The sequence below is a fragment of the Taeniopygia guttata genome, chromosome Z (assembly GCF_048771995.1).
Source record: "Taeniopygia guttata chromosome Z, bTaeGut7.mat, whole genome shotgun sequence".
In the NCBI taxonomy this organism is placed as follows: Eukaryota; Metazoa; Chordata; class Aves; order Passeriformes; family Estrildidae; genus Taeniopygia; species Taeniopygia guttata.
In genome coordinates this window covers 68,839,122-68,855,806 of record NC_133063.1, presented here as the reverse complement: position 1 = coordinate 68,855,806, position 16,685 = coordinate 68,839,122, and the positions used below count along the sequence as shown (strand labels likewise).

Below are 16,685 nucleotides of genomic sequence, written 5' to 3'. Positions count from 1 at the left end.
ATATTGGTCAGTACTTATTTAGTAACATACTTGTTAGTCAAGCAGACATATTTTCAGAGATCTAGATGGAAGAGATATTTAAAAACTGCTGTCTCAATGCTCTGCAGCTGAATGTTACCTTTCCCCACAATAAATGGTGTCCTGGCAGAGTGAGTCAGAAAGAGCTGAAAAAGCTGCAATAGCAACATGTTGAAGTTAGGATCACAGATTGTGTTGTTGCAACTCAGGCATTGAATTTACGTGTCCATGTGAGTGACAAGGTGACTGTTACTCTGAACAGTAGCTATCACTTAATCAATATATTTCCCTGGTCTTCAGTGGTTTCCAATGCCCAAGAAAAATTTAGACTTCCCTTTTTCTTCCAGTTTCACCCAAGGAAGTCAAACAGCCAAAATCAAAAGTTGCAATAATTAAAATTGCAAGAAAATGGGACAGCCTAATCATCACCACATAAATGACCACATTCCCTTGCTGTGAACTTCTTGGACTATTTTGTGTGTCTTTGGGAAGCATAATTCTTCTACCTGTATATTTTACCTCCATCCACTTATTATGACAAATTCAAATCCATGCTTTACTACACCAACAAGTAGACAAAAAAATCCTTGTTTTTGGATGTTTCTGCAGAGAAACTTGCCAGAATAATTAACAATATCTATGTTGCATAATGCACCCCAATCAAGCTTTTTTGTCTTTTTCCTATTAAAGAGAATTTAATTGATTTAAATTTCCTTAAAGTGTGGGTGGGTTTTTCTTTTTGTTAAAAATATAAAAGTGGTCAAACAGGTAATCCATTATAGACAAATCCTGTTGTGATGCCTGATGGGTAATGAATTGATCTCATTTAATACCACCAGATTTGATACCTTTAAACCCACTTAGCAGGATTGTACCTGCTGTTGCTCTTGACTTTAAAAGCAATGGGGCTCTGCAGAGATAACAGTCCAGCTGGGAAAGACTGTGAAATTCAAACCCAATTCTGTGTTACAGCACAGGGTATGCCTGTGGAAAAAATGCTGGTTGATCTGTTCTAGCCTCAATGTCAAAGCAGCAGCTCAACAATAATATTTAATAGAACATATTGTTGCCCCTTTAGACTAAAATTTGGTTTTAAGTATAAAATACTTGATTTAGCAAGAGATACTGAAAATCTAGCAATTATTGCATTAGTGAAGAGCTCATTGGTAGCATTAACTTGATACTACAGATACTGCTGACTTTGTTGATGGCCAGTGAAAGACAAAACTGAATTAAAAACTGAATTAAATTTCACAGATCAGTTTTGAAACCAAAATGGTGCACACACAAGAAAGCATTCACAACAAGGTAACGGTTCAGATGAGCAACATCTTGCAGAGTGTTTACAGTGAAATTTTGATGGAGTTCACCATATGATGGATATGGTAGTGACTTGTTTGAGCAATAACCCTTATAGTTATTTCCTCACATTCTTGAATAACACCACAATTTAAAGAGACTGATGGAAATCTGGATAGAAAAATCATCAGAAATTACAAAGGGAGAATATAAATTGATCATCACTTGGGTTATAGTTTTGGTTTTTTGTTTGTTTGGGTTTTTTGTTTGTTGGGTTTTTTTGTTGTTGTTTTTTGTTTGTTTGAGTTTTTTTGCTGATTCACCTAATAATTCAACATGTGCATTAAAGGCTAAAAGGGAGGATCAAAATTTCCTGTCTTCAGTATTCCAAGTTCTTACTAGCTGTTGTTCAAACTTTTAGGAATACAGGTGGGTTTTTTCAGACACATTGTCCTCTTATTTGGTATGATAATTAAAACTAATTTAGGCCTTCAGAAAACATATTTACCCAGTGTATGTTTGATAAAGGGCTGCAATACAGAAATTATCTCAGAACTCTTCCCCACATGTGCCCATTCCCCCCTTCCTTCCTCAAAACCACATATATTTGGTTCAGGAAGTAAGCTTGCTACCTTATACTCACTCTTGCAGCTAAAAACGATGTACTGGAGCCACAGGCATATAGCTGTTTAGTGGTTTAGTGGTGGTGCCTAAACTTGGGAACATGGCTGCAAGTTCAAGCTGAGGCAGTAAAACCAGCAATGGCCATTGTCTGAAGTTGGCCTCTTCTGTGGGACACTATTTTCGTTTTATGCACATGAGAAGCTGCCGAGGACTAGGTGGTCAGTGTCACACTTCTACTGAGGTGAGGTAGTCATCCAGTAAAGATCCTGGTAAAAAAAAGATAATCTTCTGTCTCCTTGTACACGTGAAAAAACTTACCCCTCCAAACTAGCCTTGCCACCATCTTTTTCAGAGCAACATCTTGCCTGTTGCTCCTTTTTATTACTGGTGTGTCATCAGGTTCTCACATCTAGGAGAAGTAAAATCTATCTGCATGCCACTTTCCTCCTTATCCATTAGATTCCTACAACTCTTAACTGGTATTTGCCCTGTATTTCAGCTACCTGTAGATACCTTTTGTGCTAAACAAATGCAGTGTTACCTTGCCTGTATTTATTCAACCTTTCACTGCAACAATGAATTTGACAGCCCAGAAATCTCTGTTATTTGGATTAGATGTTAATTAAGAGGCTGTGGAATTGGCTTTGGGTGTAAGTAATCCTGCTAAGTGCTGAAGCACTGACTGTGTGCTGTGCACTATCCACTTGATGGCACATGCAGACAGCCTTGTTCCTCCTTCATATAGGGGTAACATCAAATTGCCTCACAGAACAATGAAGAGGTTATTATAGATGAACGCTCTCAGTCATTAGTGCAAACAGAAGTTCAGCAACATGTGTGCCACTTCTGTGCATTTTGTGCTAAAGAAGCTCAGAGGAACAATTCTCTGATGAATAATTCTTTATGTAACTGGAGAGCATCACTTTGAACAAACACAATCATTTGAATGCTTTCAGGGTGGGTACATCTGCTTCCTTTCCAAACAGGATAGCCCAAGGAACCATTTGGGTCCACAGATAACTGACATACATGCTACAAAATGCCTGGAAACACAGTGAGCTGAGGCCAACTTAAAATCCACATGGTACTTAAACCCAAAAGCACTTCTCAAATATTGATTAATTAACCTTCATAGTGTATTTTTGACACAGAGGCGTACATAGTAAATTAATTAACAGGGTTTTGTTTGTTTTTTCCTTTTACCACAACGGGGCTGGCACTACCTAACTCCGATAAAAAAAACCACACCATATAGGAAAAACTTCTATAGCAAAACAGCGACACCCACTGCTGGACATCACAGTTGCACTCTTAACGCTCCTCGAAAATAAAGCGAAGGGGAAAACGCCAGGGAGGGGAAAGCCGAACTCCCAAGGGGCTCGCGAACCTTCTCCCTCTCATCGCCACGAACCTCAGGTTGCGGTCTCAACCTTGGGCCCTTGGGCTGTCCCAAAGGCCATGGTCACTCAACAGGGAGACACGGACGGAGGGAGGAAGGATCTCACGGTGTCACCGCCTCCTCGCCTCGCGTGTCCCGCTGTCCCCTGGGCGCAGCGACACAGACGGGGGGGGCGAGAGGGAGGCGCGGGATCAAGGCCGTGCTGTCCCCGCAGCCTCAGGCTCCAGCAGCTCCAGAGAGGAGCTGTCGGCGGGACTTCAGTTCGCCAGCTCCGCCCAAAATCTCCTGCAGCTGGAGACGGGGGTGTGCGGACGTGACTGTGATACTCGGGTAGGTACCGAAGACTCCTTTTCCTCCCGCGCGTCTCCGCCCAGGGTGGGCTCCGCATCCCTCTCCGCATCCCTCTCCGCCGGGAAGCAGCTGGTCCCTAAGCGCCCCGGGCACTTCTTGCTGACGGCTCGGCAGGAAGAGGTGCTGTGGGTCACGGGCTGTCAGCACTGCGCGCAGCCCCGGTGCGATGCGAGAGGCTCCCGCCGTGTTCCTTCGCTTTCCTCAAGTGCCGGCGGTGGCCTCGAAGCAGGGCCGGGGGCGCTGGGGTCGCGTCTCTTACGGTGCGGTGGCTTGGGGCTCGGCAGCGGCAGCCCTGGCCAGGTCGGGGTCAGCGCTTGGAGCTTGTGGCTATGCGAGAGGCTTTCCTGGGGTGCGAACGTCGGTGCTCCTGGCAATGATCCAGCAGGCACTCGAGCGGAGGGGCCGGCAGCCGCTGGGAGCGCGACCGCGCGGCGAGGGACAACTCACTACCGGCGAGACCAGCAGCGGGGCAGCGCTTCTCGGCTGTAGGAAGCTGCTCCGTCGGGGAAAGGTACACACTGGTCTGTCAGGGTAATTTCTCCTCCGTCTTCTTCAGTCTGTAACTTAAGGCAGGGATGGTCAGAAGATGCATCTCCCCCTTACCTGAAGGACAGGGTCTTTTCTTGCTATAAAGCCAAATGGGAGAGAGAAAATAATCAGCTAAAAGGGGAAAGAAGTAATAGAAGCCAGTCTGTAGTTGTATTAACATACCTATGTTTGTTTTTCTGCTGCTGTTGCTGGTTGGACTGCCGTGCTGAGACGGCTGCAGAGTACAGCAGTGTCTTGGAATGCACTGTGCTGCTGGGAAAATCCAAATTGGTCCAGAACGGTACTGCTTAGCCCTGAAATAATTCTTTCTGGCTCTGCAGTTTGTAGGTGGGCTGGCTTAAGATGCAGAAGTGATGTCTGGATGGACACCTTTACTGACTTTCTTGAAAGCAATCTTTCTTAAATTCGTATCTTTACAGGGTAATAGCACAGCTGAAATTTTAAAATAAAACCAACTGCTTAGATCTAGATGGGGGGACAATGGGGAAAAAAGAACCCACCTGAAACTGGTGTATGTACAGAAAGTAGTTAATGAGATGGATGAACGAGGTCAATCTGGAGCTGTTCTAGACATGCAGTAGTTGCTGTGGCTTTGGTTTTTCAAAATGGATCTCAGTAACTTCTGCAAGGATCGATGGAATATATGTTTTACAGTTGTGCTTGGTTTTTGGTCAGTAATGTAAATGAATCAGTATTAGTACTGGCATATGGACTTGGGTTTTCTAACATGTCATTTAAAAAAGCACAAGTGACATAAACTGACCACTAATCACAGCTGATATGGGCTTCTGTCTTGCATTGTGCTACTTAGAAGACTGATCTGTAGTTACCATTCTCTTGCTGTTTCCTTTTATACACATTCTGGCATGTCAAAGACCTGCTGGAAGCAGAGGGAAATTCAAAGTTAATAATTTATTGGTTTGGGGAATTTTTTTAAATATTACTAAATATAGGACACAACTAAAACTTTGATCCTATAGTGTGGGTATATTGAGGTTTTTGCATCCAACAATACAGGGCTTTAGTTTAATAAAACCACATTTCAAAGTTTTGGGTGAGGGTGCATTGGTGTGTCATTGTTGCTAAAAGAGAGAAATATTGCAAACCTGTTTTGAGGTGCAGGCTGTCTTTTTGCTTTTCCTTTCATAACAAGATCAAGTTATGCCCTATCAGACCCTATGGGTAATACAAAAATTCTTAATGGTATCTGGTAGTTCAGCAACTTGATGCTTGAATACTTTGTGTGTTAGATAAGAGAAGTCTGCAAGATGGTACAGCCTATAATTAGTACTGCTAATGTAGTAGTAGGTGAGAAAATACAAATATTAGTAAGAACATTCTAATAAGCAGATACTAGTGCTAGAAAAACACACTATGTTATATATATGTTATTTAAGCAATTAAAGGAATTGACATAATTTGAAATCTTTACTATTTTCCCCACTCCCTGCATCAAATTGAAATGATGAAAATGACTTTACTTTCAAACTTCCTACCTAAATATATATGCCCAAACTACATATTGGGTAAGTCTGGAAAAAAATTAATAGTTGGACTCAATGATTTTAAAGCTCAAAAACCTAAATTATTTTGTCATTTAAGTAACAAAAACAAAAAACAAAACAAATATCTAGCTTTCAAAACCATCTTATTTCTTTACCAATAAGAAAATATTTTTTGGAAAATATTTTTGTAGAGATTAAAGCGCGCACTTTTTATGTGTATTTTCAAGTGATATAATACTCCTGGTCAAACTGGTCAAAAATTAAACCAAGTTCAGATCCATCAGGACTGGATGTTGTTACAGCACTCAGTTTATCTGTAGTTTTTATACTTCACGTATCACTACTGCATTTGTCTGATTATTTTGTGTTATTGTCTGTAATGTAATAATAGTAATTAAGTATAGAGCTAACTAGGAATGTAGATTACATTGCATAGCCTAATGTACAGTATACAGTTTATTACTGGTACTCAGAGTGATTTTAAAGTCTAACAAGTGAGTGAGTAATACTGTGGCTGATTGGCTTCTGGACTTTGTGCTCCTTGCTTGCAGTTGTTTGTAAGAATTCAAGTAGCTCAGGCCTTAAACACTTACCCTTCATGTGGATGCATGCTGGGGCAATACAGGGTCTAAAGTCAAGGGATGCAAATAAAACCACTCTGCTACCCAGAAAGGAACCCTGAAGCAATAGAATTTCTCCTTAAGTGGAATAAGCGGCTCCTGCAAAAACTGACAAATAAATACAAGATATTAAAACAAGGGAAAAGGTGTCATTATGCTTTATCAGACAATGGACTTGTTTCAGGTGTGGGACAGTAGACAGCAAGAATCACCACAATCCAGTATTCATATATGTGGAGAAAGAAGAAACACTCAACATTCTCAAGTAGAGGTGCCTCAGGCAGCAGGTGAGTGTACTTCTGTGTGGTGCAGAGGGACTAGCTGTGAGCTGGAGCTGCAGTGGTTTGGGAGGAACATCCATCAGGAAGACAGTGGATTCTGGTGAGCTGCGAACCCAATGAGAGCTTCAGACTCTTGTGCCTCTTGAGGCCTCTTGTGGAGGAGAGGCATTGTCAACAAGACACATGATGACTTGGCCTGAATTACAGCCTGGGACGGTTCATCACCACTGATTTAGAAATGAAAATGTAATCTGCAAAACAACTCTTGAAAGGTAGCCAGGTGCTGCTAAGAGGACTCTGACCTTCAGTCAAAATATTTTAATGGGTGCTGAACATAAGAAATCCTGTGGTTTGACGCAGTGCATTGCTTTGGGGTGTGATACAAAAAATGTAATTGATAGCTGGTTTATGGAATGATCATAACAGAATTGCGAAAGTTCTGGTAAAAATAGTGAGAACTTCTCAGAAGAAAGTAGAAAATTGTTGTCCAGGGAATGTTCCCAGAAGACCAAGAGAAAATCCAGGGGTGCAACCTACTTTGATCTAAGGAAGCGTAAGAGCAGATAGAGAGTCCTAAGATGCAAATATAGTAGTGTTGTGGCTTCTCCAGAGCTGCTAGGCCTCTTGGATTCCCTATCATGTGTAAACTGGCATGTAAACAGGTCTTAGTGATCTTAAGCTGAGACCAGTGAAGTTATTGAAAGGTTCAGATTTTGGCATAGCAGCTCTAATTCAGTTATACTGTTGCTTAATTGCTCTGAAAGACCATTAGCTGCAGTTTGTCTGAAGTATTTTTTTCCACCTTATCTGACAAAATAAGCTTTGTTGAATACATTTACAAGCGTAGAATCCTTGGAATCTTGTAGTGTTTTTGGTTTCTTCTGTTGATTTATTGCTGTATTTTTTTTTTTTTTTGTCCCTTACAAGTATCGAGGACATAAACACAGATAGGATTTAAGCTTCTAAAGTGAAAAACACATCCAGCTTTGCTGTACCTAGCAGAAGTAAATAACATTGTGCTCAGTCATGGCAATTTTAATAATTCTAACAGCTAATTTCAGATCTGTTGAAACTGAAAAGAAGAATTAACAGCTAACAGCTGTAGAACCCATGTATTTCTGCATTAAAGTGCAAGTTCTGGACAAAAGCCTATTACACTGGCTCTTCACTCATTATTTGTTTTGCCTAAGGTTACTAGGAAACAAAATCCCTGATACCTTTGAAAGGTATTAGGAAAGGGTTATTAGCTGTTACTAGTAGTTTGGAGTGAGGGAGGGGAGGCGGGGAGAAAGCAGTGTTTTTTTGATTTAGCAGATATTTTGACAAATGCAGCAACAGCCTAAAAGATAATGTAATTTTTCTCTCTAGTTATATACAGAGTAAACTCACCAATGCCTAGGTAAGCTGCTTTTGCAAACTCTTTTTATTTGAAGGACATGGATAGGATGGTTTAGATGAAACTGGAAGAGTAGTCCTTATTTTGTTTTGAAAAGTGAGCAGTCTCTTTTGAAATCCTGATTTTTTTTTTTTTTATTTCCCCTTTCCATGTAACAGTATCTGCAGTAGTCTTGTTAGCGGTAAATGACAGACCTAAAAACTGTGAGGGTGGCAGATTAGTCTAGCTCTTTACAGTTGAAAAAATGTTAGGAAATCTGTAATAAATTTGTGGTTTGGTTGGTCCTTATATGTGTTAGGTCAAGACAGGGAGTAAAATTTCGGCATTACATATGCAAGAAAGACTGTCTTTTTTAGATTGTTGGTATCTTCTTTTATGGAAGGCCATGAATTTTGTAATAATTAGTAAATTAGTGAAAGCCCCGGGGAAAGTCTGCTGTATCTTATCACATATTTATATTATTACTTGTGCTTCTTTAAGATCCTTCACATCTTCCTTGGGAGTTGCCTCTCTGAGCTTTATAATTTTGAATGAGTCAGGCACAAATCCTGATCCTATAAAAATGTATACTAATATTTTTTCTGCTGTGATTTATTTCCATTGACTTCAGTTGCCATATACCTGGAAGGTGCATGGGGGCAATTACACTTGCATGTATTTATAGGATTAGGTAATTTTGTGTCAAAAGCAAATTGCAGCTCTTTAATACAGATATCTGGAAAGCAAACGATCTGAGCTGAGGTTATGATGATCTGATAATTTCAGTCTTGTTGTTGTTATGGTTGAAATCTAAAGGATCAGAAGTCATGTATCATCACAACTTTTTCATGCTGTTTTATGGTAGCTCATTCTCTTTAAGTCTTATTCACATAAAACTATAGTTGAAATGTAATCATATTCTCAGAAGGCTGTGGACATAGAATTAGCAAAAATAAAGTAAAAATAAATATATCCGTAATTAGAAAAGGAATGTGGCCTTCTCTCTGCACATCTGGTAACTTTACACGAGGCTCATGCCCTCCAAGATTTTTTTGTATAAAGAAGGAGGTGCACGGACTCATTAAATGTCAAGTTGAGTAGACAGGAACAGAGTAAAATCAATTTTCAAATAGCTGTATGAGGTTTTGCAGGAGTTATAACTGGATACAATAAAGTGGCTGAGGTGCATAACTTCTGGCTGTTGTTGGAGCAGTTCTAGGTAACACTGAGCTTCAGGGGTCTCTCCATATTAAAAATTAATTGAAAGGGCTAAATTTTACCAAGAAGCAAGCAAGGCAAGTAAATATACTACTGCATGGCAAACAAGTTATTCAAAATAGAAGAAAAAAAAATCCTGCTCTAGATCACACTAGAATGATTAATAAAAGATAAGAGCCCTCTTGCAGCACCCCAAGGAAGCATTTCTAGTGCTTGCAGTTGAACAGGTGATAACTGAAATTACATCTTTGACAGGAGATACTGCCCTCCTTTGCCTTCAGAAATGTATTTTCTGGTGCTCAATGAAGCATTGCTAGCTGTACAATGAATCAGATGCTCCCAGTGGAAAAAGTACCAGGAATCAACCCACTGATTGGTCTCTTATCTTATTGTGGCTTGAAAAAAATAGCTTTTAAAAACAGATACTGCTCACCAAAGCAGCTAGATGCAATTCTGCTTGCTTCTTTTCTATTCAAGCATCAGATATTTGAGTTTTTTGGGCTATTTCTAGTTCTTCCAAAACTGTGTTTTAGGTAAATGACTACCCCTCATCACAGACATTAGCCTTGTGACCTACCAGGGAATATATATATATATAAGGTTTGCTTGCTTTACTCTCAAAGTGGGCCTGATGATACCACTTTAGTATGAAACTTCAGTCTGATTATTTGGAGGTTTTTTAACTGCCTGTGGAAAACTGTGGACTCATGGAGGTTTTGAAGAAAAGCAGTACTGATGGAGAATAGAGCATGCACTGAGGTGCAATTTGAGAGAGAATTTATGAGAAATCAAGGAGATGGCACTGTGGCAGGGCATCCCCCTACCACAGAAGAGCTTATATGCTCTGTCAATCAGGTGGTGCAGTAGCTCTGGACATTCTCCCCCGACACATGACCTGATGAAATCACTCAGGCCAGCCCTCTGACTTATAAGTCACTTGCTAGTTATTTCTCTCTGTGGCACCAGGGGTAGAACTCCCAATAAACACCTGATCGTGAGAATAGATATGGGGAGATAAACTGGAAATTCCTGACTGAGAGACACTACTTTACAAACTATAAAAGCTACACAAACTTTCATGGAGGCAGAAACCTCCTACACACACCCTGGAAACGTGTGGGACTTGTCAAGGAGGCTTTGGATGCAAATTTGCCTGATACTTTCATAGGAACTGAGAGAAAGAATTCTATGTGTACGCCAACACCAATTTGGTGGTAAGTTACATTGAATCTTAATCTGTACTATTTCTTTGCTAGCTGTAAATATAGATACCTTTGTCATGCACAGTATTTTATCTACTAGTAGTTGCTTTTGTTTTACTCCCGTGTAGTGAGTAGTCTATCTAAAGTCTTATGTCTGTTAATTTTGTTAATTCAATAAATAATTCATCTTGTAATAGACCTAATCAACCATTATTAAGAACTTGTGAGTGAGAGCAATCTGTGGCACAGACTGCCTCAAACAGCCACTCTGAAAAATCTGCACAGAGGCGGGACTTGCCTGGGCTCTCACCCTCTAGTTCATCACAGGCAGCAGGACTGTGTCAGTGCTGAAATGACAGTGAATGTGGTATCTCAGTTGCTCACATGTTTAGGAGTACTGAGGCTAGTCATAAAGAAGCATAGGAAGAACAGTATGAAAATACTGGTGTTTAATTGTTCAAAACAAGACAGTCTCTAAAAACGCAAAAACAATAAGATGTCAGTGCTGGTATCTCAGGAGGGTTTAATTTCTCCAGGCAAATAGCAGTCTAGACTGACAAATACCTGTTCTGTATTCATCTTAAGTACTTCAGGGACACTGAAAGCTTCAAGGGTGCCTTTGCTTTTGGGAATCCCTGTGGCTTGTTCTTAGATGTCCAGAGCTTGCATTGCCTGGCAGAGGCCTGCAAGTCTGGCAGAGGTGCTTTGGGTGCATCCCACTGCACAACCTCTGGCAACACCTTGGCTTTGTTACTGTTCTTTGATGTCCTTACTACAGGCACTGACCTGACGCAGGACAAAGAGAGAATGACAAAGGCATTGGAGAGATAAGGGCCCCCACTCTTGCTTTCCCTATTGTCATAATCAATTTTATACCAATATTTCCTGTCCAGATGAACCTGTCCATTTCTTTCCAGAAGGCAGTGGCCTGGGGGAATTTGGATCTGATAAGGCTGAGCAGAGGTCAGAAGAGATGTGGAAGCAGCACAGGCAGAGCAGCAGGATGGGCATGCAGCTCTCACATGTGCTCTGAGTGTAGCTTGGACTAACTGTGCCAAGAACAATTTTGTTGCAAGGCTTGTGAGTAACCACATCTTGCAGTCCTTGATGGAAGTTAGATCAAAGCCTTATCCAGGTATCCTCTAGATTCCTCTAGGCATTAACATGACCTCTTAAAGTTTGTTGATGCCATATCTTTATGATGTTTTATCTCATCTAGATCAAATGTGGCTAACTACAAAGATTTTCAGAGTGGAAGTTCTTCCTGGAAGTAAGGGATTTTCAGAGTATTGAAGACTCCTGAAATGCAAACTATGTCTGATATGGCAGCAAGAAAATATTCTTGGGCAGTCTTGTAACATCTGAGTATTTCCACCTCTCCCTATACTCAACTGCATTAATAAATAAGAAAATGCCATCACCCCTCTCTCATAGAAGAAACTGAGGGATGGCACAGCTATGACTTACTATTCATTATAATAAGAAGGTTGGTTTTGGGACCCTTCTGCCACTAGACCAGTGACTCTGATTTTGCTTGTGAAATGACAAAGAAAGGGCAGCAGGGCACATGGGAAGAAAGAACTATTGAAAGGCTGTGAAATACAGTATAAATAAAGTTAATCTGACTTTAGAATTCCAGGCATCTGTTCTGATTCTGCAGCTTTAGTTGAGGTGATAAATGATGAACACAAGTAAATCTGAATATAGCTATACCACAGGAATGTGCAATCAGTTTTCAAGCTTTTGCCTGAGTAAACAACAATTTTTTTGAGACAGTTTGCAGATCATGGATTTTTGATTAACCACTATAAAAAATCTCAGACATGGCTTTCAGACTATTGCATTGGATGCTTCAGTGCCTTTGAAAATATGAACTTGTGCCTGAGCAGACTGAGCTTGCTTGGTTCACTTATTTTGAGTATTTTGCTAAAGATAAAACGCCCCTCATATGTGAGAACTCCAGCATGACGAAATAGTGTTTTGTGAACTCTGACAATTTGTTGGGCCTGTTTCTTACAAAGCAAGTTGAACCCCTCTCTCTGATGAACTTCACAGAGATGTCTGGCTGGACAGTGAATTGCAAGTAGCTATGTGATGTGGCTTAGTGGGGGACAGCAAAGCTGTAGATCTGCTGGCCCAGCACCAGACCACCTCCTTTGTAACCTAAGAGCAACTACTTATACTAAAATTTAATTGCCAAAGCTAGTCTTGGCTGCTGCTCCACTTCACTTCTGCCAGCTGCAGAGCCACTGTGCTTCCTGCTCTGCATGTGCAGGCCAAATCATCATACACAGTTGGCCCTTTGAGTGAATTTTGGCTGAGTTTATTCAGCCTCCACCCTCTCTCTCTCTGGCTGCAACCTTGACCAAAGTCAGCAGTCAGTAATATTTTTTCACGTTTGTCTGATTTTCCAGCTGTGAATCCAGGGAACAATTTGTTTTTTCAGGGCAAGAGCAAAAGTGCTGGCCCAGGCAGACTGTTTGGGAAGTATTTTTCTGTAAGCTTTAATCACAGAGCCAGCGCAAGTATCCATAGCTAAGGTTAAATGGAGCAGAAAAGCACAATATTTGCAAGTGACAGAGGGAGTGCTGTTGCCATCACTCATGCTATTTTGCACATAGGCATCTTTTGCTGGAAAAGCAATTTGCAATGACAGTGATCCCAAAGTCTATACAATACTGCACCAAAGGATTAATCCCTTTACTCTTCAATAGCTTCTTGGCTAGATAATCTGGTTCTATTGAATTTCAGCCAGAGATTGCCCATATATTAAAAAAGACTGTTTCTCTTTTGACAAATAATGGCTGAGCTATCCCTCCATGATGTACTGTTGACTGAAAATCAGACTCCTTCATACCCTATATTATAGAAGAAGCATTAGTCAGGATGCTATAGTCAGCATGCATGCATGCAAAATATCCCCAAAAACAACTACAAAAGAAAACCATTTAAGGACCTTCTAAAGGATCAAGGCATAAAAACAGATTCTGATTATCAACACACAGCAGTTGCATTAAAATGTGGGTCTATGAGCTTTTCTTCAGCATTTTGTAATTGTGGGTCCTGAGTAGTTTTCGATAAATATTCAGCACCTAGCAAGCAGTTACCACATGGTAACAGGGGCAATTAGTCACATCCATATCACATTCCAGCAATTGTGTTCCATTTAATTAATTAAACTGTGCCCAGGACATTGCACCCAGCTTCTGGTTTAAGTTTCACCACTTCCCTTTCACATTCTGAGTCAAGAGCACAAGTGTCTCTGATGCTTTTGCAAAAGTCCCTTGCCCCATTTTAGGGTGTCTATGTCACTCCTATTCCCTTTGTTCTGCCATGAAACATTCCTCATTACCTTTTTTACTGAAGATCTGCAGCCACTGACCTGCTCTGCTCATTATGGGTTCCCAAAATAGAGGTGATGCTCTGATGCACGTGGCATAGGTGGTCGAAGGAGTGGTTGATGGTCTGTGCTAGCACTGATCCAGGCAGCACCCAGCATATCTCCGGAGTGAGCACAGCCAATCTGTCATGCCCATGGCAAGGCAGGGACGCCCTCTCACCAGCACCAGGGCTGTTTTTCATGTCCCCTGAACCCCTTCCTGCCTGGCCCCGCATCCACCCTGCATTACCCCCTCAGCCAGATCACTCACAGGAACAATGGGAGTTGCTGGTGGCACCAGCACTGTCATCCTCAGGGATGTCAGGTCTGAAGGAGCTGAGGAGCCACTGAAGGGACAGGAGGCTGAGGGGCTGAGGGGAAGTGGTGGGGATGAGGGGTCGGCCGTAGCTGAGGGGGATGCAGAGGCTGGAGGGCTGAGGGATGGCTGGGGCAGAGGACTGAGGACATTAGGGTGTAGGCTGGGGACACTGAGGGGACATGAGGAAACTGATGACATAAATACTCAAAAAGCATATGCTTTGCAGTATCTCTGTTGTGACAAGAAACTGAGACCCATTGTTTACAAGTTTTATAAACCATAAAAAAAGTTTTCTTACCGAAGAAAGAAGTTGCTCAACCAAGGCATCAGACTGTGAGCCAATTCATAAGTCATGTCCTCAGGTGAATTTGTGGCCCCAAAAGGATAAAGTAAGGTAGGGACCATTCCCCAAATAACCACCAGAGACCTTCTTGAGACTGTTCCCCAAATTGTATACACATGCCCAAGCTATAATGTGTACAGATTTGTACATGTAAATAAGCGGGACGAGAATTCTGAAACGGTGCTGGCAAGTGTTCGGAGGAATGGTCCCCCCTGCACCCAGCGCTGAAATAAAGTAACGCCTGCATTCTAATGCTGAAATCACAGCGCTAGGGAGCTGTATTCCTCCCGGCCTCTCTGTGGCGCTGAGGGCAGCGGGCTCTGCGCGGGGGCACTGAGGGGAGCGGGACCGGGCGGTGCCGGCGCGAGCCGCGCCTCGCGCGCCGGGCGCGTGCCGGGCCCGGCGGGGCGGCGCCCTCGCGCGGCCGGCGTTGGCGGCGTAGGGCGCGCGCCGCCGCGTGCGGTGACAGTTCGCCCGGCGCGATGGCGAAGCCGCCGCTGCCGGCCGATTTCCACCCTTTCTCCGTCGCCCTCTGGCCCCGCACCTTTCCCGTGAAGCTGTGGCTGCTGGTCAACAGCCCGTATATCGACTCGGTGCGCTGGGACGCCCGTGGCGAAGGGCTGTTGATCGACCAGAGGCTCTTCGAGCAGGAGGTGCTGTGCGTGGGGCTCAGCACCGCTGGCGAGGAGGAGCTGTTCAAAACCAAGAACTTTAGCAGCATCGTCCGCCAGCTCAACCTGTACGGGTTCCACAAGCTGATGGTGAGCCTGGCCGGCAGCGCGCCCGGGGTCAGGCCGAGGCCGGCCACGGTGGAGGGCGACACCAGCTACGCTGATGGGCCCCTGTACCACTTCTGGAACCCGTATTTCCGCTACGGCCGCCCCGACCTCCTCGTAAAGATCAAGAGATGGACCAAGGCCAACAAGGAGAAGCTGGACGCCGGCCTGGAGGTGACCAGCCGCCTGCCCGACGATTTGCAGTACATCCCTAGAAGGTGACTTGCTGCTGTCGCCCATGTCCGTCGGCGAGGTTGGAAGGAGCCGTGAGATGGGCGGGTCATGGGGACCGCAGGCGGCCTGGGGGTGGCACGGGCTTGGAAAATTGGCACTGCCCTGGGGGGAGCGAGGCACCTGCCCTTGCTGGTGGCTGCTCTGTTCACTTAGTGTAAGAACAGGTTTGTTCTTCAGGAAGCTAGATCTGCTGCCAGTAAACACAGGGAATGTAATTACAAAGTGCTACAACTGTGCTGCCTATATATAAATACAAAAATATCAATGTATGTATATCTATATACATCTATATATATCTATATATATATCTATATGTATCTATATCTATACGTATATCTATATACCTCTCACTGTGTAATGCACAGGCCCTGCTTTTATTATCTACAATGAATGACATGGTTTGCAGTGTTTCAGTGTGCCTGTAGAGTGCCAGCAAGGACCTAAAACTAATATACACACCAAGTTGTCCTTAGATAAAGGCGCAACATTCATTCTTTCGTATGTTTAAAATCTTTGTAATTAAACAAAAAAAAACAAAAAAAAACAAACAAACAAAAAAAAAGTTGCCCAGAACACAAGTTCAGTGTGCTTTGAAAATGAAGAGACCAATCATCTGCTTTTTGCATCTTGTATTTTCAGCTGTGAGAAACCATACACAACATAGAGAAGAACGGAAGAACGGAAAGGAGAAAGGAAGACTTTGAGATCTACTTTGGGAACAGACACAAACTGAATAATTTTCAATGTTCTCAAATTCAGGAAAAAAGTTAATAGAAAAGTCAGTTATTATATAAATAAAATATTGCATGATGCAATATGCTAAGAGCTGTTATTCAACACATACCAATTTTCTGAAATATTAATTGTTAAGTAACATTCATGGACTTGAACTAAAAATATATCCATGGATACTTCATAAACTTCAAAACGTTGCCTTTTCCTACAAATAATATTTCATCAGGCTCTGTCTCTCTTTATTGTTTGCTTTAAATTAGCTTCTGGTGTTATTTCACATCACTCACATTACATAGCTCTTGGCCATATTGCTTTTCTGATAACACTAAGATGTGCTAACATGAGGCCTGCCTTAGATATCTGAAAGACATTTTTCACCTTTCATCCAAAGAAAAGTTCCCCAGCCCAAGGCATAGCAAACAGTGGCACAATTACCTGGGCCATTACTGGGATGGCTG

General features: G+C 42.3%; 2 protein-coding genes and 1 long non-coding RNA gene across 5 annotated transcripts in view; 2 read left to right on the top strand and 1 right to left on the bottom strand.

The window, feature by feature from the left end:
• Positions 1-1,552: 1,552 nt before the first annotated feature.
• Positions 1,553-4,768, bottom strand: LOC140681696 (uncharacterized). Its single transcript, XR_012052768.1, has 2 exons — positions 4,403-4,768; positions 1,553-4,317 (listed from the first exon to the last, which is right to left on the bottom strand). It is a non-coding gene; the product is annotated as an uncharacterized lncRNA (long non-coding RNA).
• PUM3 (pumilio RNA binding family member 3) overlaps positions 3,389-16,685 on the top strand; it is a 68,270-nt gene continuing 54,973 nt past the window's right edge. Inside the window, exon 1 of the mRNA XM_072921777.1 lies at positions 3,389-3,670. The gene's annotated coding sequence lies outside the window, so the exon portion shown is untranslated. The remainder of the gene's footprint in view (positions 3,671-16,685) is intronic.
• Positions 3,727-16,685, top strand: part of LOC105760879 (heat shock factor protein 5) — a 29,522-nt gene continuing 16,563 nt past the window's right edge. The window contains exons 1-3 of one of the 3 annotated variants that reach the window (XM_030258689.4): positions 3,727-4,202; positions 6,550-15,476; positions 16,132-16,309. In XM_030258689.4, coding sequence (XP_030114549.4) covers positions 14,965-15,476; positions 16,132-16,156 — 537 coding nt within the window. In that variant the 5' untranslated portion in view covers positions 3,727-4,202; positions 6,550-14,964 and the 3' untranslated portion in view covers positions 16,157-16,309. Of the gene's footprint in view, positions 4,203-6,549; positions 15,512-16,131; positions 16,310-16,685 lie in introns of those variants that run through there. The other 2 variants (XM_072921780.1, XM_072921778.1) reach the window with 2 other exon arrangements.